At 39.8% G+C, this 27517-nt stretch overlaps 1 protein-coding gene and 1 pseudogene across 1 annotated transcript; both read left to right on the forward strand.

The window, feature by feature from the left end:
• The first annotated feature begins 8750 nt into the window (after positions 1–8750).
• Positions 8751–9674, forward strand: LOC125119112 (olfactory receptor 4D6-like). The gene has a single exon (XM_047765974.1). The coding sequence runs from the start codon at positions 8751–8753 to the stop codon at positions 9672–9674; it is 924 nt and encodes a 307-aa protein (XP_047621930.1).
• A 14626-nt stretch (positions 9675–24300) lies between these two features.
• LOC125119125 (olfactory receptor 4D11-like) lies at positions 24301–25257 on the forward strand (annotated as a pseudogene).
• The last annotated feature ends 2260 nt before the right edge of the window (positions 25258–27517 follow it).

Here is a 27517-nt window from a genome sequence, read left to right on the forward strand (position 1 = left end):
AAAACGCCCATATGCAATTCTTGAAATATGTCATTTAGAACTAAAAGACTTAGGCTGAATGAAATCTGCTGCCTCTCCTGTAAAATACTAGGCTTCTCAAGACACATTCAAATTATAGGATGATTCTTTTGTATTAAAATTCATTCTAGGAGTTCCCATTGTGGTGCAGCAGAAATGAATCCAACTAGGAACCATGAGGTTGCAGGTTCCATCCCTGGCCTCACTCAAGAAGTTAAGGATCCGGTGTTGCCAGGAGCTGTGGTGTAAGTTACAGATGCACTTGGATCCCACATTGCTGTGTCTATGATGTAGGCTGGCAGCTGTAGCTCTGATTCAACCCCTAGCCTGGGAACCTCCATATGCAAAAACCTCCATAAAAAGCAAAATAATAATAATAATAATAATAATAATTAATTAATTAATTAATTAAAAATTAAAAAGGACACAATGAACTTCTTTGCATAATAGATACTGACTCACAGACTTTGAAAAATTGAGGGTTTCCAGAGGAGACAGGTTGGGGGTGGGGAGTGGGCTGGGGGTTTGGGATGGAAATGCTATAAAATTGGGCTGCGATGATTGATGTACAACTATAAATGTAATAAAATTCATTGAGTTAAAAAAATAAAAGCTCTCTGGGAACAGGGAGAGAAACGCAATCATATAATGACATTAGCATTAAGATGATGGTGTATAATACTATGAATTTTACAATGTCCTTTCATGTGAATTGTCATTTAATTGATTGGTGCAGCAATAAAGTGAATAAAGGGCAGAAGGGGGACGTTTACCTGAGCCTTGAGGTAGAGTAAAGGAGAACAAGAACTTGTCAGTTGACTACTGTGTAAAAGGTACTGGCCATCCACTCATTTGTTCACCTGTTCAAAGAGAATCATAGAATCACAGATACATGTCAGGTGTCATGGCATGGGGAGAAGATGGTGACAAAACAATGTCCCAGTCTTCAGGAAGTTTGCATTTGGAGGAAGAAGCAGAAATAAATAGACACCAAATGACAGGCAGTAAAAAAGTGCTAGTCATCTCAAGTACACCCCACTGCGCAGTCAGCCTCATGCCCCTCATTCCATGGAATAAGGATCTAAGGTGTATAAAGGTTAAACTGCTCAGGGTCACACAGCCAACATTTACAATACTTGAGCCTGAATTCAAAGGCTGTGTGCTTTTCAACGTGCTGCCCCTAAGTTCCATAAGACAACCGTGAGTTTATAAGATAGAAAGATGACCATTCTATCCTGACCTGACATTGGAAATGATTGTCCAAAATCTCCTGAGATGATTGGCCAGAAGAGGCAGGGGAATCATATTAATACAAAGGATAAGCCAACAGTAAGTATCTCGGAGTTCATTTTTCACAGATCTGACTTGGTTGGTCCCAGACTCTCTCCTGGATCAATGCCTCATGGAACCAGAAAACTCTAAAAGAATAATTATAACTGTCTTTCCCCCATCCCTCCTTCCTTAATAAGTTACCTTTCTTAGGACAATTTTACAAAAAATGAAAAATACAAGAAGCATAATATCAGAGCTCAAATTAATGGGGAAATTCTTTTACTTCAAGTTTTTAATATGTGTGAGTTTTTTTCTGATTTCCAAGATTAGAATCCATTTCAAGTCATTTTTTTAATTACTTAATGAATTTATTACATGTGTAGTTGTACAATGATCATCACAATCCAATTTTATAGGATTTCCATCCCACAACCCCAGCACATACCCCACCCTCCAAACTGTCTCCTTTGGAAACCATAAGTTTTTCAAAGTCTCTGAGTCAGTATCTTTTCTGCAAAGAGGTTCATTGTGTCCTTTTTTCAAATTCTGCATGTCAGTGAAAGCATTTGATGTTGGTGTCTCATTGTATGACTGACTTCACTTAGCATGATGATTTTTGGGCCCATCCATGTTGCTAAAAGTGCGAGTATTTCATTCCTTTTAACGGCTGAATAATATTCCATTGTGTATATGTACCACATCTTCACGATCCACTCCTATGTTGATGGACATTTAGGTTGTTTCCATGTCTTGGTTATTGAAAATAGTGCTGCAGTGAACAGTGGAGTACATGTGTCTTTTCAAGTCATGTTTTCCTGTGGATAGATACCCAGGAGTGGGATTGTTGGATCAAATGGTAGTTCTATTTTTACTTTTCTGAGGAATCTCCATACTCTTTTCCACAGTGGTTGCACCAATTTACAATCCCACCAACAGTGTAATAGGTTTCCTTTTTCTCCACACCCTCTCCAGCACTTGTTATTTTCTAGTCATTTTTTAAATATTGGAAACAATAGAATATCTTTTTAAAGTAAAATTACCAAAATCCAATTACCCACATTTAATGGTATACATTTTTCCAAATTTCCTTCTAGGCATGTAGATTTTTTTTCCCAAAAAATAACATCATATGATATACCCAGTGCTTCAGTCTTTTACTAAAAGAGAATCTTGGAGTTCTCATCATGGCACAGTGGTTAATGAATCTGACTAGGAACCATGAGGTTGTGTGTTTGATCCCTGGCCTTGCTCAGTGGGTTGAGGATCTGACATTGCCGTGAGCTGTGGTGTAGGTTGCAGACATGGCTTGGATCCCGCATTGCTGTGGCTCTGGTATAGTCCAGAGGCTACAGCTCCAGTTCGACCCCTAGCCTGGGAACCTCCATGCGTTGCAGGAGCAGCCCTAGAAATGGCAAAAGACAAAAATAAAAAAATGAAAAATAAAATAAAAGAGAATCTTACGGAGTTCCTGTCGTGGCGCAGTGGTTAGCAAATCCGACTGGGAACCATGAGATTGTGGGTTCGATCCCTGCCCTTACTCAGTGGTTTAATGATCTGGAGTTGCCGTGAGCTGTGGTGTAGGTCACAGATGCGGCTCGGATCCCGTGTTGCTGTGCCATGGTGTAGGCTGGCAGCTACAGCTCTGATTAGACCCCTAGCCTGGAAACCTCCATATGCTGCACGCAGGAGCGGCCCAAGAAATGGCAAAAAAGACCAAAAAAAAAAAAAGAGAGAGAGAATCTTACCATGTCTAAATAATAAAGTTCTACATCATCCATTTGAATGGCTGCAAATATTGAATTATTCTATTGTACCATAACTTATTTAACCAATTTTATAAATCAGAGATTAAATTCCAGTTTCTCCTAACCTGTACTGTGATGACCTTTCTTTGTACTTATGATACTAAGCACTTGCTTATTAATGTTTGAACATAAATTCCTGCAGTAGAATTTCTGGGTCAAAGGACTTGCACATTTTAAGTTTTGACACATATTTCTGGAATGACTCCAGATAGTTTGTCCCCATAGACACTCCTCTCAACCATATATGGAGGTATCTCTTTCCCCATATCCATACCAATATTGGATCTTTTCATCATTGGCCATTGGCCATTCTTCTACATGAGAAATGATATCTCATCACAATTTTATTTTCCATTTATTTGATATGTGATTGACCATCTTTTTATTTGTGGGCTGATCAACTCCATTTCTCTGTGAATCGTGACCCATTTTTAAGTATTTATCTCTTACTGAATAAGTTCTCTCTATATATAAAATGTTAAGTCTATTTTGTATTTTTACATACATTTTTCTCAAGTTTTTCATTTATTCTTAGCCTTAGACTTAAGTTAAACACTTATGAAACATGGAAGTTTTATATTTTTAGTTAGCCAAATTGAATAATCTTCTGTGTTCTCTTCCCCTAAAATTATAAAAAAAAATTACTTAAACTTTAATATTTTTTGACATTTCTATTATGAAGATAATCAAATTTTCAGCCTTCTATTTTCATAGAAGTTAAAAAGTATTATCATTTACATCAGATCACAGTATGCCTATAAAAAGAAATCAAGGGAGTTCCTGTCATAGCTCAGTGGTAATGAATCCGACTAGTTTCCATGAGGACAAGGGTTTGATCCCTGGCCTTGTTCAGTGGGTTAAGGACTTGGCGTTGCCATGAGCTGTGGTCTAGCTCAAAGATGCAGCTTGGATCTGGCATGTCTGTGGCTGTGGCATAGGCCAGCAGCTACAGCTCCAATTCAACCCCAGCCTGGGAACTTCAATATGCTGTGGGTGTGGCCCTAAAAAAAAAAAAAAAGGAAAGATAGAAATTAAACATTCAAACACAATTAGAATTAGGATGTTTCTTTACAATACCTTAATTATCATTTAAAGTTATAGAAATTAACGTATCATTTGACCCAGTAAGTCTAAGTCTGGACCGACAAATGCACATGAAAGTGCTTTCAAAAAATGTTAAGAAGAGCATTTATTTGAGTATAATAATTAGAGATTTCTTGTTGTGGTTCAGCGGGTTAAGGACTCAATGTTATCTCTGTGAGTAGGGGGGCTCAATCCCTGGCCTTCCACAGTGGGTTAAGGATCTGGCACTGCTGTGGCTGTAGTGTAGACCTGCAGCTGTGGCTCCAATTAGAGCCCTAGCCTGGGAACTTCCATATGTTGCAGGTGCAGCTGTTAAAAAAAGAAAAAGAAAAAGAAAATAATAATTGGGACACAACTAGGCAAACTGAAGAGGACAATGTCTGAATTTGTGGCCCCTCACCTCCTTTGCATTCTACATGCCTGACTTCCAAAGCCACCCACTGACCCTAATTTCCATCTTCCCTTTCCCACTGCCTCCCAAGCCTGCTTTCCTGGCTAGTGCCCCATTCCAATCTCACCTTTATGACTTGCCTGATTGGCCTATACCAATGAAAACCAGTCTCTACCTTAGTTAACAATGTATTTACCCATCACATTCTATGAAAGATTGGGGAGATCATATAACAGAGCGGGTTCAGGATGGCAGAGGAGTAAAACATGGAGTTCACCTTCTCCAACAAACACATCAGAAAAAACCCATCCACATGTAGAACGATTCACACAGAACATCCACTGAACGCTGGCAAAAGACCTTAGACCTCCAAAAAGGGCAAGATCTTAGAGGAATAATAATGAAACACACGCAATTAAACAATCATATATAAGTAATTAACTGTTAAGAGATGGGAATTGAGCTACATACACATTTTTGAGTGTATGAAAAACAAAACAAAAAGATACAGCCCAATATAGTTTCCATTACCTAAGAGGAAGAATCTTACTGGTTTCCCAGGGGACCTTTCCCTTAACACTTGGGTATTGACTGGACAAATGTTTCCTATGCGGTCTCAAATGGGGGTGGGAGGAACTGAATAGATCCTGACCTCAGTACAATCTTAAGGTGGGTGTGTCCTTGTAGAAATCTTTGATAAAAGGCAATAACATAATTCCAAATATAGGCTACCATTTGCATAGCTTTCTGCCATTTGCTAGGTGGCAAAAAAAAAGACCAGTTATCAGCAGTGTGCTACTGAATGCTGGGATATTAAGTAGGATTTCCATTGGATCATATTTTTATTTTAAAAAAAAAACCCTTAAAGGAAATTCACTTTTCCACAGGAATTAAATTCTCCTAATGATAAGAACATGAAGAATCTAGAAAATTCAACAGAAAAGCTTTTTATTTGAGCTCTCTGTATGCCCTAACCCCTCAAATTAAACCATAAAATACATCCAAATATAACAGAGCTGAAAAAATAAACATCAATAAATAGGTTTTTGGAGTTTCTGTTGTGGTTCAGGGGATTAACAACCTGACTAGTATCCATGAGGATGCAATCTTGATCCCTGGCCTTTCTCAGTGGGTTAAGGATACAGCACTGCCACCAGCTGTGTCATAGGTCACAGACACAGCTCAGATCTGGCGTTGTGTCTGATGTATAGGCTAGCAGCTTCAGCTCAAATTCAACCCCTAGCCTCAGAACTTCCATATGTCAAGGGTGCAGCCCTAAAAAGACAAGAGAGAGAAAGAGAGCATGGAAGGAAGGAAGGAAGAAGGGAAGGAGAGAGGAAGGAAGGGGATGGATGGAGGAAGAAAGGAATGAAGAAAGAAGGAGGTTGAGGGAATTCTTGCTGTGGCACTAGGGGTTAAGAATCTGACTGCAGCAGCTCCAGTAAGAAAAAAAAAAGGAGGGAGGTAGGAAGGTAGGAAGGAAAGAAGGAAGGGAGGGAGGGAGGAAGAAAGAGGGGAGGAAAAAAGGAAGGAAGAAAGAAAAATGTTGAGGAGGTTCTTGCTGTGGAACTGTGGGTTAAGAATCCGACTAAAGCAGCTCCAGTCACTGCAAAGATACAGATATGATCCCTGGACCAGCACTGTGGGTTAAAGGATCTGGCATTGCTGCAGCTGTGGCAAAGAAATAGGTTGCTTGCAAGATGCTTTACTATCCTTTGCTTCAGGACAAGTGTTCTGTTCTTTTTTAAATCTGGTCTACTCTCATCTTTTTCATCTTAGTTTCTTCAGGTATAATTCCATTGCTTCAAATACCAAGACTGTCTACTTTCTATTGTTGAACTGTATTTTTGATCATCTCAGCTATTTGAATTTTTAAAAATGATCTGATATGAGAGTTCTTTGACATAAAGATATTCTTATTGAAAAGGGTTTGTCCTCTGATGACCAGATATCTAATTTGGGGGAAAAAAACAACTATTGTTCTACAACTTAGCAATAGCAGAAAATCAGTGAATTTTATGTTAACAAACCTGGTTAAGCTCTTTCTATGAGTTCAACTATTTTAGATTCTACCTATAAACAAGGTTATGTAGTATTTGTCTTTCTGCTTCTGACTTATGCCACTTAACCTAATGTCCTCTACTCACAGAAGCAGAAAGTAGAATGGTGATTACCAGGGGTTGTGAATAGGGGGAAATGGGGAGATTTTGGTCAAGGGATACCAAGTTTTGGTTGTGCCAGATGAATAAATCCTGGAGAGCATTAGCACAATGTGACTATAGTGAACAATATTATGTACTTGAAATTTGTTTAAGGGGTAGATCTCATTCTTATGACCAAAAAAAAAGAAAGAAAAAATCATTAAAATACCTGAAATTTTCTTTAATTCTCCATCTTTCACCAACCCGTAGACTAATTCTGGAAAAAATAATATTCTTCTCTTTCCCCCCTTAAGGTCAGGGGGGTTGGGTTAAGTCACCTCTGGGATCCTGAAGCTTTAATGATCAGCCTGTGTTGACACTTCCATGGGCTCTGAGCAATGACTGTAGCTCTGCTCTTTACCAAGAGCCTTGTTGACCCAAATGGGGTTCCAAGTGTCTCAGCCTACAGGGAATACTTATAAGGCCCTGATTTGTCTCTTCCTTTAAGGGAAGTGATGAGGATTAAGGATTCAGGCTACTTAATTGTACTCATGGTAACTCTAATAAATCAAAGGAAGCCCCAGACTGATCTGGCAGAGTGCAACAGTGGAAAAACCTGGAGACTGAAAGAAAAATTATTTACTGAACACCTGTTAAAAATGATGACAGACTTTATTCAAGACTAATTCAATGGGGTCAAAACAGTTGAATTAGTGGAGAAAGACAGCTCAATTCCAATTACAACAAGGACAAGTGAGGATTTATGGCCAATGAACAGAATGTAGGGGTCAGTGAGTGAAAAATTACTAAAAGGAGACATCAAGGATGTGGAATTCTTGCTAAGCTGCCTTAACAGGATTCTTGCTCAAGACAAGCCAAGGACTTATATACAAGGTGTTAGATTTCAAAAGCGTGGATGAGGAGTTTGATTGGAAATGAAGTGTAGGGGCTTCTTGATAAATTGATTTAACAGGATTCTTGCTAAAACTGTCCTTGGCAATGAAGGACAAGGAAGGTCAATGCTGAGACCTCCTTGAGAAGAGGTCTAAAATTTGGTCAAAGAGAGACTTCTTTTCAAATCAGAAAATGTATTTGGCTTTGAATCTCTGATTTTTCAATTATTAACTTGGCAAATATACAAATGTGAGCAAGTCACTAACTGCTCTAAGCTTCAGTTTCCCTGATATAAATGATGATAATCATAACTGCTCTATAGAACCCCAAAGTGGCATCATGAAAATCAAAATCAAGATGATGTTACAGGTGAAGACTTGGGTAAAGCGTAAAGCTTTGTATACATTTGAAGAAGTTATTCTTACAGGACAGACGATAAGCCATAGTCAAATGACCATAATCTTTCTTTTTGTCAGATTAAGAACATAAGACTATGATAGTTCTTCCTGTTAACTCAAGGCATTTACAATATAAAAGAAGAACCAGCAGGGTAAAGAATTTTCAGGAGTTCTCATTGTGGCTCAGTGGTTAACAAATCCAACTAGGAACCATGAGATTGTGGGTTCAATCCCTGGCCTAGCTCAATGGGTAAAGGATCCAGCATTGCCACGAGGTGTGGTGTAGGCTGCAGATGTGGCTTGGATCGTGAGTTGCTGGGGCTGTGGTATAGGCCAGCAGCTACAGCTCTGATTAGACCTCTAGCCTGGGAACCTCCATATGCCATCAGTGTGGCCCTAAAAAGACAAAAAGACACCCCCCCCAAAAAAAAAAAGAATTTTCCCACCCTGGGAAGTTCCTATGTGGTGAATTGCGACATCCAGCATTGCCACAGCTGCACTGCAGGTTACAACTGCAGCATGAGTTTGATCCCTGGCCCGGGGAACTTCCACATGCCATGGGTGTGACTAAAAAAGGTGTGTAGGGGGGAGACTCTAGCTTGGTTTTTCTTAGTAGTCACAATGATCTAAATGCTTAAAAGAGTCTTATAATAATATATGATAAATGATGTTGTCACCTCAGGACTTCACACGCCTAACTCTAAAATATCTTCACCCAAAGTAGATCTAGAAGAGGGTGCTCCCCGTCATGGTCCAGAGCAACCACACCAACATGAAGGAATTCTTCTTCCTGGAAATCTTGTTTGTGGTTTTTCTTGCTGTTTATATAGGAACTGTGCTGGGCAATGCCCTCATTGTGGTGACCATTACCTGTGAGTCCCACCTCCACACTCCCATGTACTTTCTCCTGTGGAACAAATCTGTCCTGGACATTGTTTTTTCTTCTGTCACCATTCCCAAATTCCTAGTGGATCTTTTATCAGAGAGGAAAGCCATCTCCTACAATGGCTGCATGGCTCAGATCTTTTTCTTCCACTTTGCTGGTGGGACAGATATTTTTTTTTTCCTTTCTGTGATGGCCTATGATAGATATCTTGCAATCTCCAAACACCTGCACTATGTAACCCTTATGGGGAGAGAGGTGTGGTTGGCCTTGGTGGTGGCTTCCTCAGTGTGTGGTGGTTTGCACTCCATTGTTCAGATTATTCTGATGCTTCCACTCCCCTACTGTGGCCCCAAAGTCTTCTACTGTGCCTTCTACTGTGACGTGCCCCAGGTGGTTAAGCTGGCCTGCACTGACACTTTTGCTCTGGAGTACCTCAGGATCTCTAACAATGGGCTGGTGATCCTTATGTATTTCCTCTTGCTCGTGGGGTCCTACACGAGGGTTCTGGTGGTGCTGAGATCTCATTCTGTGGAGGGCCAGAACAAAGCCCTCTCCACATGCACCTCCCACATCCTGGTGGTGACTCTTCATTTCATGCCTTGTGTGTACATCTACTGCTGGCACTTCACTATGCTGCCCATGGACACAGCTGTATCCATCAATAACACAGTCCTCACCCCCATGCTGAACCCCATGATCTACACCCTGAGGAACCAGGAGATGAAGTCAGCCATAAAGAGAATGCAGAGGAGGCTTGGGCCTTTTGAAAGCAATAAGATGGGATGAGCAGTCAGATGGAGCCTGGAAATCTAATTTGAGTTGGTTACCTCACTGCTAACCTAAGGGTCAGAGACAGCTGGCTCTTTCTCTACAGTCATTTGTCTATATCCCCAGAGCCACTAAATTCTTTTTTATCTTTTTATGACCTCACCTGCCACATATGGAAGTTCCCAGGCCAGGGGTCCAATTGGAGCTGCAGCTGCAACCTGTGCCACAGCTTGTGGCAACACTGGATACTTAACCGACTGAATGAGGCCAGGGATCGAACCTGCATCCTCACAGAGACAACATCAGGTCCTTAACCCACTGAGCCATAACAGGAACTCCAATTAGAGATAATGTAAGAACAAAAGGAAGAGATGAGATCAGACATCAGCTAGGGAAATGGGGAGAAATATGGGGCATGAGGTTGAAATCAATAACCTAAATGTTGGAGTTCCCATCATGGTTCAGTGGTTAATGAACCTGACTAGTATCCATGAGGATGTGGGTTCAATCCCTGGCCTCATTCAGTGGATTAAGGATCTGGCATTGCTGTGAGCTGTGGTGTAGGTCTAAGGTGCAGTTTGGATCCAGTGTTTCTGTGGCTGTAGTGTAGGCTGGAAGCTACAGCTCTGATTTGACCCCTAGCCTGGGAAGCTCTGTATGCCCTGGGTGCAGCCCTAAGAAGATGGAAAAAAAATCCCTAAATACTATTTTGGTATGCTCTGTGGCTCTCAAGCCAACATATTGGACCTCATTTTCTCCACCTGCAAGATGGAAATAACATTGTCTACACACAAGGTTGTCATGAGAATGAAACATGATAAATGTTAAGATTGTAGCTTCCAAATATAGCACCACTCCTGTGAATGATCAGGCATACAATGTTCCCTATTGTATACATGTCTGTTCCTAAATATGTATATAAACAGAATATGAATGCATTTGTTTCATACATTCTCTCTCTAATGGTGTTGCTGTTTTCAGCAGATTATTAGAATCACTTCTTGACTTAATATTGTGAGTGCATAGTCTTCAAAATAGTTCATGAATTAGTGAAAAGAGAAAGAACATTTTAAGTTCAGATATATACATGAACAAATCGATATACATGGACCAAGCATTTCCTATGCTCAAGTCTGTTCTACACTTTTGCCCACTAAAATTAATCTCAAACGAATTACAGGAGTTCCCATAATGGCTCAGTGGAAATGAATCTGTCTAGTATCCAAGATGTGGGTTCCATCCCTGGCCTTGCTAAGTGGGTTGGGGATCTGGTGTTGCCATGAGCTGTGGTGTAGGTCACAGATTTGGCTCAGATCCCACATTGCTGTGTCTGTCACTAAGCCAGGAGCTGTAGCTCCAATTCATCCCCTAGCCTGGGAACCTCCTTATGCCTAGAGTGCATCCCTAAAAAGCAAAAAAAAAAAAAAAAAAAAACAAACAGACAAAAAAAAGAATTAACAGATTGGGGATATATCTGCACAGAATCCACATTTATTTTATGTTAACCTGAACTTCCTTCTTACCTTTATCCCCTGTTTCTATTTCACCCCCAAGACTTTTAGAGCTAGAGCAAAACTATAGTTTTCATCTATGTATGCATAGACAATTCAAGCAAATCACTCTGGTATAAAAAAATTACCTAAGGAATAACTTTTCACACACTCAAGACCCATTTTGTGTACCAAGAGAGTAAAAACAAACAAAAAAATACTGTAAACAATGACTTTATACAGGGTCACTTAGGAATAGTCACTGGGCCTATGTTATAATCCTCCTCTCTCTCAAGAGAATAATTCCAAGGAAGTAAATCTGCAAAGAGACAGTAAATCTCCTTTTTCTCTCTATGCTCACATGCAATCCCACCTTCTGTCTCCAATCGTCATTTAAAAATTGGTCAAGAGGAATAAGGAAGCTGAGGAAATTGAAACGTACAGAACAATTTTTTGCAAATTGTTATGATGGGCTCATATTTAGCTAAAAAATCCTTATAGGTGGCACACATCTTCTCTGCATCCTACAAGACAGAGACATTGGTCCAAGACTCTTAAACATATTGCCAGTGCTTCTCAAAATGTTTTTAAATTATTGCCTCCTAGATTTCCTGTTGCAGCTCAGTGAGTTAAGAAACTGAAATAGTCTCTGTCTGTGAGGATGCCAGTTCGATCTCTGGCCTCACTCAGTGGGTTAAGCATCCAGTGTTGCTGCAAGCCGCAGAGTAGGTCACAGGTGCAACTCAGACCTGGTGTTTCTTTTTTTTTCCCCCTTATGTATTTTATTTATTTATATATTTTTTATTTTCCCACTGTACAGCAAGGGGGTCAGGTTATCCTTACATGTATACATTACAATTACATTTTTCCCCCAGCCTTTCTTCTGTTGCAACATGAGTATCTAGACAAAGTTCTCAATGCTATTCAGCAGGATCTCCTTGTAAATCTATTCTAAGTTGTGTCTGATACGCCCAAGCTCCCGATCCCTCCCACTCCCTCCCCGTCCCATCAGGCAGCCACAAGTCTCTTCTCCAAGTCCATGATTTTCTTTTCTGAGGAGATGTTCATTTGTGCTGGATATTAGATTCCAGTTATAAGTGATATCATATGGTATTTGTCTTTGTCTTTCTGGCTCATTTCACTCAGGATGAGATTCTCTAGCTCCATCCATGTTGCTGCAAATGGCATGATGTCATTCTTTTTTTATGGCTGAGTAGTATTCCATTGTGTATATATACCACATCTTCCAAATGCAATCATCTGTCGATGGACATTTGGGTTGTTTCCATGTCTTGGCTATTGTGAAGAGTGCTGCAATGAACATGTGGGTGCATGTGTCTCTTTTAAGTAGAGTTTTGTCTGGATAGATGCCCAAGAGTGGGATTGTGGGGTCATATGGAAGTTCTATGTATAGATTTCTAAGGTATCTCCAAACTGTTCTCCATAGTGGCTGTACCAGTTGACATTCCCACCAAGAGTGCAGGAGGGTTCCCTTTTCTCCACAGCCCCTCCAGCACTTGTTATTTGTGGGCTTATTAATGAGGGCCATTCTGACTGGTGTGAGGTGGTATCTCATGGTAGTTTTGATTTGCATTTCTCTATAACCAGCGATGTTGAGCATTTTTTCATGTGTTTGTTGGCCATCTGTATATCTTCTTTGGAGAAATGTCTATTCAGGTCTTTTGCCCATTTTTCCATTGGTTGATTGGCTTTTTTGCTGTTGGGTTGTATAAGTTGCTTATATATTCTAGAGATTAAGCCCTTGTCCGTTGCAACATTTGAAACTATTTTCTCCCATTCTGAAAGTTGTCTTTTTGTTTTCTTTTGGGTTTCCTTTGCTGTGCAAAAGCTTTCCAGTTTGATGAGGTCCCATGGGTTTATTTTTGCTCTTATTTCTATTGCTTTGGGAGACTGACCTGAGAAAATATTCATGAGGTTGATGTCAGAGAGTGTTTTGCCTATGTTTTCTTCTAGGAGTTTTATGGTGTCCTGTCATATATTTAAGTCTTTCAGCCATTTTGAGTTTATTTGTGTGCATGGTGTGAGGGTGTGTTCTAGTTTCATTGCTTTGCATGCAGCTGTCCAGGTTTCCCAGCAATGCTTGCTGAATAGACTTTCTTTTTCCCATTTGATGTTCTTGCCTCCCTTGTCAAAGATGAATGGACCATAGGTGTCAGGGTTTATTTCCAGATTCTCTATTCTATTCCATGGGTCGGTCTGTCTGTTTTGATCCCAGTACCCCACTGTTTCGATGACTGTGGCTTTGTAGTGTTTCTTGAAGTCTGGGAGAGTGATGCCTCCTGCTTGGTTTTTGTTTCTCAGGATTGCTTTGGCGATTCTGGGTCTTTTGTGGTTCCATATAAATGTTTGGATTGTTTGTTCTAGTTCTGTGAAAAATGTCCTGGGTAATTTGATAGGGATTGCATTGAATCTGTAGATTGCTTTGGGTCGTATGGCCATTTTTACAGTATTGATTTTCCCAACCCAGGAACATGGAATATCTTTCCATTTCTTTACATCTTCTTTGATTTCTTGGATTAAAGTTTTATAGTTCTCGGCATATAGGTCCTTTACCTCCTTAGACCTAGTGTTTCTGAGGCTGTAGCATAGGCCAGCACCTGCCGCTCTGATTCAACCCCTGGCCCAGGAACTACCATGTGCCTCAGGTTTGGCCATAAAAAGAATAAATAAATAAATAAATAAATAAATATTTACTCACTCCCCCCACCAAAGGACCTTTATTAGATGTTTCTCCTAATTGCTCTCCCTCAAGAAATCTTACTCCCAAAGATAAACTATATATCTTTTTATGTACTGATGTTCTCTGAAGAACCACAAATCTCAGTAATATCTAAGGTTTTTTTTTGGCCCCCAAGAACCAGTTTTTGTCACCTTGGGCATGATGCCCACATTGAGAATGAATGATCATATCACATTAAATGTTTGTACAAATATTTCCCCAATACTGAGAAAATCACACACTATATAGATTTGTCTTCTGGAGCCTTGCAAGAATTTGGAAGTTATTGAAATGTTTAACCAACTTCATGTTTGTGTGTGTGTGTGTGTGTGTGTGTGTGTGTGTGTGTGTGTGTGTGGTGATGACTTAGCAAAGGTGTAATAATCCCCACTGGAACTCCAACACTAGCAGAAGAAGGTCCATTCTGTTTCCAGACTCACATCCAATAAAATTCTCTTGGCTAATTCTCATATTAGGCTTGGGCCTGAGGGACTAAGCCTAGCAGGAACATGTTGGGACAAGCAGAAGAGCCACGATGACATGACTTCCTGAGTATGGCTTTTCCAACAAGAAGGGTGAAGAGAAAATGTTGAAGTCTAGTATAACTAATCTTCAGAAGAACTTCACCTTCTATCATGCTATTTCTTAGCATCATATACACTGAGGCCCAGCTACCCAGTCTCAAAATGTGTCATTTCCTGATTCGCTGCTGAAGAATTTAGGTAAGGATATTGAACCATCAGAATGTGAGATATTGCAGACCACACATGAATAGTATGAGCCTGAAAAGTGCACCCAGTGTATAAGATACCACACAAACAGCTGAAAACTTCAGCGACAGAAAACAAAGTGTATGTTAAAAACATTCGGTAAGGAGGAATGTCTTCCTAAGAAGAAGAGGACACCACCACATGGTAGGAGAAAAAGCGGTTTCTATTTGATGAAGTGATTGAGTTGCATATAAGGAACAGATTTTGTTCCAGCTTAGGGTTTGTCCATGTGGGCCACAGAGCCTCTTTCTACAAGATGGGTGCTTCCTTAAAAACCATGGTTTTAAGCCCAAATTCCCTTAAAAACTGTGGAGGTTGCAGAGGCAGCCCCGTATAAGTACATTGCCCATGACTCACTGGGTCTCTTTTGCCTTTGATCCAGCCTTAAGTCCCAAACTCAATAACCCAGCACTGAAGTCTCTGGTCCACTTGGTTATTTTACACAAGTTCACTGGAATAAAAATAAGCAAGTTGGTTCAAAGACAAGCTGTTCTTCTGTTGAGTAGCATTTTACATTCTGCAACTGTCCTCATAAATAACCCTTCAGGGAAGGCACTGTTTTTTCAGGGAAAGAGAAAGGAAATAAATTAATTGAATGCCTATTATATTCTGGGTACTTTACAAAACATGATTATAGTTACTCCTCATGCTACCCAGTGAAGTAAGTGCTATGCTTCCCAGTTTACAGAGGAGGAAATTAAAGGAAAATAAAGGACTTGCTTTAAGAAATAAAGGAGGCAGAGGCAGAATTTCAATCCCAGTGTGCCTCCAAACCCCTTGTCCTACCCCACGTCACACTAGATCCTGCATCAGACTACATCATACTAAACTGTGTGTACATTTTACAAATGAAGATCTGAGGCCAGAGTAGCAGCATGACTTTCCCAAGGTCACAGAGATATGTTAAAGCCTGGATCAGAAAACAAATCTCTATCTGGCATCCCTGAAGCCAGTCCAAAGACATTAACAAAAGGGTTTCTTAGGCTATGTTTGTCAAGATTCTTCTTTCTCACTCATACTCCATTGCCCATGCCTATAAGTCATGTCAAGTTTACTCATCAATTTTAAAAAAATTACTGAGCACCAAACATGTGCCCCAAACTAAGTAAAGCTTTGATGACATTGGGATGGATGAAACACTGAGCAGACAGGATGAACTTGAAGTGTAACAAGGAAACTATACTGAACTAAGGAAATATAAACATAGAAGAAATCAGATGGAAAAAACTGTTATTTATGCCAGAAGAGAAGTCAGTGCAGGGAATTATGGTCATAAAAAGATGTTAGGAAATTTTTCAGAGAAGAGGGGACTCTGGACCTGAGTGATGAAAACTCAGTGCTCATCCAGGAGGAGAGTCTGAGTGAGGAGGACATGGTGGTGGAGAGAACAACAAGAACACAGATCCAAAGGCAGGAGCCAGCAAGAATCTGCATAACATTTCAATATCTGGAGTTCCCATCATGGCACTGTGGTTAATGAATCTGACTAGGAACCATGAGGTTGCAGGTTCGATCCCTGACCTTGCTCAGTGGGTTATGGATCCAGCATTGCCATGAGCTGTGGTGTAGGTCGCAGATGCAGCTCGGATCTGGCATTGCTGTGGCTGTGGCATAGGCCAGTGACTATAGCTCCGATTGGACCCCTAGCCTGGGAACCTCCATATGCTACAGGAAGCAGCCCTAGAAAAGGCAAAAAGACAAAAAAAAACCCACAAAAACCCAAAAACCAAAAACCAAAAAAATAAATATCTGAAACAGGATCGAAGGAAAAAGGGCACTAGATGATAGTCAAGATGGAAAAAAAAAGTCTTGGTTGCTATTTGAGGAGTTTGATGTTTTGTAGGCACTAGAGAACCATGGAAAATTTTCAAACAAAGGAATAAATGATCTCATTTGTGACTTATATTTCTGGAAACAACTAAGAGGATGTAGTTAGAGGCAACTACAGCAAAGACCAGTTCGGGAATTCCTACAACCATCTAAGCAGAAATGGTAAGGGCTTAACTGAGGATGAAGAGAAGGGGACACATGGAGAGCCATGAAGACAGTAGAGTCCTTAGGAGAGATGTGACACAGTGTCCAGTTTCCTTGCAATGTGGGAAACTCAGAGAAGTCTTTGAGATAAAATGTGCTACCTATCAGTACAGGCTGTGGAGGTGACTAAGCCCACAAAGACTGACTAAACCAAAGAAACAAAACAAGTAGTCCTGTCCTCCAGACCAAATGAGAGGCAAAGTCTGGCGGGTTTTTGCAGCTCCTGTTGTGACTCATCAGATTAAGGACCTGACTAGTATACGTGAGAATGGTGGCTCGATCCACCATTGGTGCAATTGTTTGGCTGCTCCCGTGGCAGGTGGAAGTTCCCTGATCAGGGATCCAACCTGCACCACAGCAGTAACCAGAGCCACAGCAGTGACAGCACTGGATCCTTAATCCACTGAAGCACCAGGGAACTCTAACAATGTGTGGTTTTTGTTCATTCATCCACATAATTTCTCAAGGCTCTGTAAGCTTGTTTCAACACAAACTAAGTAGGATGCTTTCCAGCCAGGCACTAATCTAGGGACCATCTCTCTATATAGAGGTTTTAGTAATTCAGAGAGATACTACGGCTGAGGATTTTTTTTCCCTCTGAGTTAACTTTTTCCTTTTCACCACTTCCACCGTCATAAATCTTCTTAGAAACCGTGGAACCGACATGGGCAGAATTTGAACTGACATGGGTGAAATATGTATTGCGCTTAAAGACTTCACCACTAGCTTCCTATGTGATGTTACGCATATTTCTTAAGCTTCTTCAAGAACATGATTTTTCCTCAATTAATTCTCAAGCCATAAGACATTGCCTACTCCTGACTCACTTGGGAAAAATATAATGAATTGTCTCTTTCTTCCCCAACAAGGACTCTGCAGTAAGAGAACCAACAGGTCTCCAGGAACCAGGAGCAACCTTTGCTTATATCCTGTGTTATTTTGTACTCCATCAGGAAATGCAAATTGCAAGCTCATCAGAAACTGCTTAATTGCATAGAAAGGGCACAGGAGGAAATCTGCAAATACTGGGACTGAATATTTCACTGTGGTAACCTTGCATTTCATGACATTTCTCTGTGGATGCAAGCCTGGACCTTTGCTGTCTTCCTTATGGACTGAACCATCACCATCTTTGTCATCTTCTTTGTGTTAAACCCCAACCCCTGAGTGTTTATGAACTGAACTTAAAGAGACATTTCTGAAAGGTAATAGAAGAACAATAGTCTAAAATTCCATTGTGATGGAGAGTGGAAATTGAGGGAGTGATGAAACTCACCGTGGAAGGTGCTAGAAAATTCCTGTAAAGAGTCCCTTACACACATTATTGTTGGATTTATGTATTATGAAACTGTCAGGCAGTGTAGTATAATGGAAAGATCCTAGGACTAAGAAATGGAAGACATTTGTGTTACCTTCTCTCTGACACTGATTTTCTGTATAACCTTGAAAATCAGCTTATGCTTATTGAGTTCAGATTCACTATTGTTGAAGTGGAAAAGATAATGCCTTCCCACAAAACTCAGAAGGATATGTTAGGAAATTTTATTGAAATTAGATGTGCAGTTGCTTTTAAAACTATTATATGCTATTGACATCGATCCCTATCGTGTTGTTCCTGAAAGGCATCTAAGGATTGATTATTCTCATGATGTTTAATCCATAGGAACAAAGTAGAAAATGAATAAAATCAGAGTTGCTCTGATTCATGAAGATGTAGGGAACCTGCAACTGCTTCCACAAAAACTTCCTTAAGTTCTCTTTCTCAGTAACTTCTTGAGGTAGGCTTTAACAAAAACCAAGGGCCCCCTCTGACTATAATATGGAAACAAACCTATAACTTATGCTAATAGGGGAGCTGAAGCAGGTGGAACTGAGTGATTTCCCTGGGTAATACAGTAAGTTCATGTAGAATAAAACATGTGATTTAACACTGCCCGATAACGGAGAGTACAACTCCCTCAGGAGAAAGAAAACAACAAGCAAGATGAAGAAGCTGAGAAGCCACCCCCAGTCAAACCAATGGGAGAACTCACCTAAAACAGACAACAATGAAACAGATCTCTGCAGTCTGACAGACCTGGAGTTCAAAAGAGAAATAGTGAAAATACTGAAGGAATTAAGAGAAAATATGAACAGTAATGCAGACACCCTCAGAAAGGAACTAGAAAATATAAGGAGGAGCCAAGAAAAATTAGAACATTCATTTGCAGAGATGCAAACTGAACTAAGGGCAGTAAAAACCAGAATGAATAATGCAGAAGAATGAATCAGTGATATGGAAGATAGAATAATGGAAATCACTCAATCCGGTCCACAGACAGAAAACCGAATCAAAAAACTGGAAAGCAATATAAGAGACCTATGGGATAATATAAAGTGGGCCAATCTACGCATAATAGGAATTCCGAAGGAGTAGAAAAAGATAAGGGGATGGAAAATACTTGAAGAAATTATCACTGGAAACTTCCCAAATCTAAAGGATACTGAGTTCAAGATACAGGAAGCACAGAGGGCCCCAAACAAATTGAACCCAAATAGACCCACACCAAGACACATCATAATAAAAATGGCAAAAGTTAGTGATAAAGAGAGGATCCTAAAGGCAACAAGAGAAAAGCAGAATGTTACCTACAAGGGAACCCCCATAAGATTATCAGCTGATTTCTCTACAGAAACACTACGGGCCAGGAGGGAATGGCAAGAGATATTTAAGGTGCTAAAAGGAAAAAATACGCAACCTAGAATACTCTATCCAGCAAGAATATCATTTAAAATAGAAGGGGAAATAAAATTTTTTCCCAACAAACAAAAACTAAAAGAATATAGCAACACAAAACCCAGGCTAAAAGAAATACTGAAAGGGCTTCTCTAAACCAAAAAGAAAGGAAGGAAAGAAAGGGCAGAAAAAAGAAAAAAAAAAAGAAGAGGGAGAACTAGGACTAAGGAAACAACAATCAGAGAGCAGTCACTCAAATAAGCCAGCATACAGATTTAATCATGAACAGGCCTCAAACAAAATAAAATTAAAAAGAAAAAAATAAAAAAGAGTCATCAAAACCATAAAATGTGGGCAAGGGATGTTAGGAAGTAAATAAACCTTTTTGTTTGTTTGTATGTTTCTCTTCTTAATTTTAATATAGTAATGAAGTGTTTGAACTTACAGGACCATCAGGCTAAAACACACAATTATGGGAAGGGGTTAGCATACTTAAAAAACAGGGCAACCACAAGCCAAAACCAAATATTGCATTTGCAAAAAATGAAAGAAAAAAAAAACACTCAAGCAGATAATAACAGGAGACCATCCAACAAAAAAAAAAAAAAGAAAAGAAAAAGAAAGGAAGAATGGAGAACCATAGAATCAACTGGAACCCGAGGTTCAAATGGCAATAAATAATCATCTATCAATTATCACCTTAAATGTCAATGGACTGAACGCCCCAATCAAAAGACACAGAGTGGCTGAGTGGATAAAAAGGCAAAAACCTTCAATATGCTGCCTACAAGAAACTCACCTTAGGACAAAAGATACATATAGATTGAAAGTGAAAGGGTGGAGAAAAATATCTCACGCCAATAGACATGATAGAAAAGCAGGAGTCGCAACGCTCATATCAGACCAAATAGACTTTAAAACAAAAGACACAAAGAAAGACAAAGAAGGACACTACTTAATGATTAAGGGATCCATCCAAGGAGAGGATGTTACTATCGTCAACACATATGCCCCAAATACAGGAGCACCCAGATACATACAACAAATATTAACAGACATAAAGGGAGATATTGATGAGAATACAATCATAGTAGGAGACCTTAATACACCCCTCACATCAATGGACAGATCCTCTAGACAGAAAACCAATAAAGCAACAGAGATCCTAAAGGAAACAATAGAAAAGTTAGACTTCATTGATATCTTCAGGACACTACATCCAAAAAAAAAGCAGAATACACATTCTTCTCAAAGGCTCATGGAACATTCTCAAGAATCGACCACATATTGGGACACAAAGCTAATCTCAATAAATTTAGGAGCATAGAAATTATCCCAAGTATCTTCTCTGACCACAATGCCATGAAATTAGAAACCAACCATGGGAAAAGGAAAGAGAAAAAACCTACTGCATGGAGACTAACAACATGCTACTAAAAACCAATGGGTCAATGAGGAAATCAAGAAGGAAATTAAAAACTACCTTGAAACAAATGATAATGAAGACACAACCGCTCAAAATCTATGGGATGCTGCGAAAGCAGTGTTCAGAGGGAAATTTATAGCAACACAGGCCTTTCTCAAAAAAGAAGAAAGATCCCAAATTGACAACTTAACCCTCCACCTAAATGAATTAGAAAAAGAAGAAAAAAAAGGCCTAAAGTCAGCAGAAGGAAGGAAATTATAAAGATCAAAGAAGACATCAATAAAATAGAGACTCAAAAAACAATAGAGAAAATTAATAAAACCAAGAGCTGGTTCTTTGAAAAGGTCAACAAAATTGACAAACCCCTGGCCAGACTCACTAAAAAGAGGAGAGAAAGAACCCAAATAACCAAAATTATAAATGAAAAAGGAGAAATCACAACGGATACAGCAGAAATACAAAAAACCTTAAGAGAATACTATGAACAACTATACGGCAACACGTGTGACAATCTGGAAGAAATGGACAATTTTCTAGAATCTTACAGCCTGCCAAAACTGAATCAAGTAGAAACAGACCAACTGAACAGACCAATCACTAGAAATGAAATTGAAGAGGTCATAAAATCACTCCCTACAAATAAAAGTCCAGGACCAGATGGCTTCACAGGTGAATTCTATCAAACATATAAAGAGGAATTGGTGCCCATCCTCCTTAAACTCTTTCAAAAGGTTGAAGAAGAAGGAATACTCCCAAAGACATTCTATGATGCCACCATCACCCTCATTCCAAAACCAGACAGAGATACCACCAAAAAAGAAAACTATAGCCCAATATCATTGATGAATATAGATGCAAAAATTCTCAACAAAATCTTAGCCAACCGAATCCAACAACATATCAAAAAAATTATACACCATGACCAGGTTGGGTTCATCCCAGGTTCACAAGGATGGTTCAACATACGCAAATCAATCAGCATCATACACCACATTAACAAAAGCAAAGTCAAAAATCATATGATCATCTCAATAGACGCAGAAAAAGCATTTGACAAAGTCCAACATCCATTCATGATCAAGACCCTCGCCAAAGTGGGTATAGACGGAACATTCCTGAATATAATCAAAGTCATTTATGATAAACCCACAGCAAATATAATCCTCAATGGGGAAAAACTGAAATGCCTTCTCTCTCAAATCTGGAACGAGACAGGGAGCCCACTCTCACCACTGCTCTTCAACATAGTTTTGGAAGTCCTAGCCACAGCAATTAGACAAACAAAAGAAATAAAAGGCATCCATATACGAAGAGAAGAGATAAAACTGTCACTGTATGCAGATGACATGATACTATACATAGAAAACCCGAAGGACTCAACCCCAAAACTACTTGAAATGATTAATAAATTCAGCAACGTAGCAGGATATAAGATTAACATTCAGAAGTGAGTCGCATTTCTGTACACCAGCAATTAAATATTAGAAAAAGAATACAAAAATATAATACCTTTTAAAATTGCACCTCACAAAATCGAATACCTCGGAATACACCTGACCAAGGAGGTAAAGGACCTATATGCCGAGAACTATAAAACTTTAATCCAAGAAATCAAAGAAGATGTAAAGAAATGGAAAGATATTCCATGTTCCTGGGTTGGGAAAATCAATATTGTAAAGATGGCCATACTACCCAAAACAATCTACAGATTCAATGCAATCCTTATCAAATTACCCATGACATTTTTCACAGAACTAGAACAAACAATCCAAACATTTATATGGAACCACAAAAGACCCAGAATCGCCAAAGCAATCCTGAGAAACAAAAACCAAGCAGGAGGCATCACTCTCCCAGACTTCAAGAAACACTACAAAGCCACAGTCATCGAAACAGTGTGGTACTGGGATCAAAACAGACAGACCGACCCATGGAATAGAATAGAGAACCCGGAAATAAACCCTGACACCTATGGTCCATTCATCTTTGACAAGGGAGGCAAGAACATCAAATGGGAAAAAGAAAGTCTATTCAGCAAGCATTGCTGGGAAACCTGGACAGCTGCATGCAAAGCAATGAAACTAGAACACACCCTCACACCATGCACACAAATAAACTCAAAATGGCTGAAAGACTTAAATATATGACAGGACACCATCAAACTCCTAGAAGAAAACATAGGCAAAACACTCTCTGACATCAACCTCATGAATATTTTCTCAGGTCAGTCTCCCAAAGCAATAGAAATAAGAGCAAAAATAAACCCATGGGACCTCATCAAACTGGAAAGCTTTTGCACAGCAAAGGAAACCCAAAAGAAAACAAAAAGACAACTTTCAGAATGGGAGAAAATAGTTTCAAATGATGCAACCGACAAGGGCTTAATCTCTAGAATATATAAGCAACTTATACAACCCAACAGCAAAAAAGCCAATCAATCAATGGAAAAATGGGCAAAAGACCTGAATAGACATTTCTCCAAAGAAGATATACAGATGGCCAACAAACACATGAAAAAATGCTCAACATCGCTGGTTATAAGAGAAATGCAAATCAAAACTACCATGAGATATCACCTCACACCAGTCAGAATGGCCCTCATTAATAAGTCCACAAATAACAAGTGCTGGAGGGGCTGTGGAGAAAAGGGAACCCTCCTGCACTCTTGGTGGGAATGGAAACTGGTACAGCCACTATGGAGAACAGTTTGGAGATACCTTAGAAATCTATACATAGAACTTCCATATGACCCCGCAATCCCACTCTTGGGCATCTATCCAGACAAAACTCTACTTAAAAGAGACACATGCACCCGCATGTTCATTGCAGCACTCTTCACAATAGCCAGGACATGGAAACCACCCAAATGTCCATCGACAGATGATTGGATTCGGAAGATGTAGTATATATACACAATGGAATACTCCTCAGCCATAAAAAAAGAATGACATAATGCCATTTGCAGCAACATGGATGGAGCTAGAGAATCTCATCCTGAGTGAAATGAGCCAGAAAGACAAAGACAAATACCATATGATATCACTTATAACTGGAATCTAATATCCAGCACAAATGAACATCTCCTCAGAAAAGAAAATCATGGACTTGGAGAAGAGACTTGTGGCTGCCTGATGGGAGGGGGAGGGAGTGGGAGGGATCGGGAGCTTGGGCGTATCAGACACAACTTAGAATAGATTTACAAGGAGATCCTGCTGAATAGCATTGAGAACTTTGTCTAGATACTCATGTTGCAACAGAAGAAAGGCTGGGGGAAAAATGTAATTGTAATGTATACATGTAAGGATAACCTGACCCCCTTGCTGTACAGTGGGAAGATAAAAAAAAAATGTGATTTTTAAAAATTACGTAGTTCAATTTATTCATGAGATAAATCTTTGCTTGATTTCATTGCCTTAGTAATATCATTATTTCCTTTAAAGCTGTACATAGAGGAAAAAATATTATCCAATGGCCTTGAGAAATCTTACCACGGTGTCTGAATTTATTTTTTGCAGAATTACCCAGTCTCAAGAGTTGAGCTTGCTCTTATTTTTCTTCTTATCTACAGTATATGTAACAACTGTGTTAGCAAATGTTGCCATCATGGTCACTGTGACCTGGGAGTCTCACCTGCACACACCCATGTACTTCCTGCTCCACAACCTCTCCATCTTGGACATCTGCTTCTCCTCCCTCACTGCCCCCAAGGTCCTAGTAGACCTTCTTCCCAGGAGAAAGACCATCTCCTTCAATGGTTGCATCACACAGATGTTCTTCTTTCACCTCCTTGGTGGGGCAGATATTTTCTCTCTCTCTGTGATGGCCTTTGATTGCTACGTGGCCATTTCCAAGCCCCTGCACTATGTGACCATCATGAGTAGGGGCCGGTGCACTGCCCTCATTGTGGCCTCCTGGCTGGGGGGCTTTGTCCACTCCATTGTGAAGATCTCCCTGCTGCTCCCACTCCCCTTCTGTCGACCCAACATTGTGGATGGCTTCTGCTACGATGTCCCCCAGGTCCTCAAACTTGCCTGCACCAACACCTTGGCCCTTGAGTTCTGACACCTTTGTTTTGGAGCTGCTGATGATTTCCAGCAATGGCCTGGTCACTACTCTATGGTTTGTCCTTCTTCTTGTGTCTTACACAGTCATCCTTGTGATGCTGAGGGCTCACACGGGTGAGGGCAGAAGAAAGCCATCTCCACCTGCACAGCCCATATCACCGTGGTGACCCTACATTTTGTGCCCCTCATCTATGTCTATGCCTGGCCCTTCACTGTCCTCTCCATGGACAGAGCTGTCTCCATCACCTTCACTGTCATCATCCCTGTCCTGAACCCCATTATCTACACCCTGAGGAACCAGGAGATGAAGTCAGCCATGAGGAGACTGAATGGAAGACTCATGCTTTCTGCAATGGGATAGCATCATTACAGATTGCAGATCCAGATGCAAGTATATAATTGAAATATTTTCTTAAACTATTAGCTGTCCTACATTGGGGCTCAACCATACCTAAACAATTAACTATACCAGGATGGCACAGATACAAAGGATCAATAACCTGGAACACAGGCTTTGAAAAGAAACACCAGAAGGAAGTTATAGGGAAGAACATAGTCTTTGAAGAGTAAGTGACAGCACGCAGGGCACAACTGTGAACCATGGTAGAAACTGTGTGTCCAGGTAATGAGGTAAAGACTAGCACTGCAATGACCAGGCATGTAACAGGGACATTCGTCTCCATGTAGCAGGCATCCAGCATCTTGGTCCCAGTTCAACAATAGTTACTCTATGACTATTTATCAAGTACATGCTATGTACTAAACACTGTCTGCAAACATTCTGCTTTAACATTTCTGTTTTGTCAGCAAATTTGGAGCATCCTTTCTTAAATTTTATTGGAGTATAGTTGACTTATAATATTGTGTTAATTTCAGGTGTACATCACAGTGAATCAGTTATACATATATCCGTTCTTTTCCAGATTCTTTTCCCATATTGGTTATTACAGAATATTGAGATTTCCCTGTGCCATGGAGTAGGTCCTTGTTACTTTTCTATTTTATATATAGGGGTGTATATTTATTATTATTATTATTATTATTATTATTATTATTATTTTAATAGTTATTTCCCCAATACAATTTTTTGTTTTCTACTGTACAGCATGGTGACCCAGTTACACATACATGTACACATTCTATTTCTGCACATTATCATGCTCCATCATAAGTAACTTGACATAGTTTCTAGTGCTACACAGCAGGATCTCATTGCTAATCCATTCCAAAGGCAAGAGTCTGCATCTATTAACCCCAAGCTCCCCAACCACCCCACTTCCTCCCCCTCTCTCTTGGCAACCACAAGTCTATTCTCCAAGTCCATGATTTTCTTTTCTGTGGACATGTTCATACCAGATATGAGTGATATCATATGGTATTTGTCTTTCTCTTTCTGACTTACTTCACTCAGTATGAGAGTTTATAGTTCCATCCATGTTGCTGCAAATGGCATTATGCCATTCTTTTTTATGGCTGAGTAGTGTTCCATTGTGTATATATACCACATCTTCCTCATCCAATCATCTGTCAATGGACATTTGGGTTGTTTCCATGTCTTGGCTATTGTGAAGAGTGCTGCAATGAACATGCTGGTGCATGTGTCTTTTTAAAGGAAAGTTATGTCCAGATATATGGCCAAGAGTGGGATTGCTGGATCATATGGTAGTTCTACGTATAGATTTCTAAGGTACCTCCATACTATTCTCCACAGTGGCTGTACAGCTTACACTCCCACCAAGAGTGCAGGAGGATTCCCTTTTCTCCACACCCCCTCCAGCATTTGTTATTTGTGGGCTTATTAATGATGGCCATTCTGATTAGTGTGAGGTGGTATCAGGGGTGTGTATGTTAATCTCAACCTTTTAATTTATCCCTCCCACCACCACATTTCCCCTTTTGGACTTTCTTATTAATCAACCCACCTGTAAAATACCCTGGCAAGACCTCCCACCAATATTTGGTATATGTAAAGCGTCTTAGCTTTTAAAGATTTCCATTGCCTTGTGCCCAGATAACTTTGTCAGAATTGGATGCTGCAAAGGAAGAGGAAGAGAAAGATAGAATTGTATGTGACCTATAAGTCACCATCTGGTTTGTACAGCTCTAGTACATAACTACCACAATGGCTAGAATCTGGAGCTACCTATGCTGTGTTCATGGTACTGCCTCAGGCATAACCTACTTAGATTAGTTGAAAAAGGAAAAATGTATGTTCAACCCAACAAATACTCTTATTTTTCCTATATGTACTTCTTTATCATTTCTCTTACCACTGTCCGTTTTAAAACCTCACAAAACTTTAAATCAGTAGATCTAATTCTCCTTTATATTCCCAGGATCTAGAATACTGCCAGACCCATAAGAAGCTATGAGTAAGTGTTCAAATATGTAGAAAAGGATGAAATAATGCATGCAAGAAAATGATACCAAATTCTATTTAATCTTGGGTTTTTTTAGTATTTAAAACTAACTTTAGGAGTTCCCTTTATGGTTCAGCAGGAAGAATCCAACTAGCATCCATGAGGATGAGGGTTCAATCCCTGGCCTTGTTCAGTGGGTTAAGGATCTGGCATTGCCATGAACTGTAGTGTAGGTTGCAGATGCAGCTCGGATCTTGCAAT

Source organism: Phacochoerus africanus, unplaced genomic scaffold (genome assembly GCF_016906955.1).
Source record: "Phacochoerus africanus isolate WHEZ1 unplaced genomic scaffold, ROS_Pafr_v1 Scaffold_14, whole genome shotgun sequence".
Taxonomy (NCBI): domain Eukaryota; kingdom Metazoa; phylum Chordata; class Mammalia; order Artiodactyla; family Suidae; genus Phacochoerus; species Phacochoerus africanus.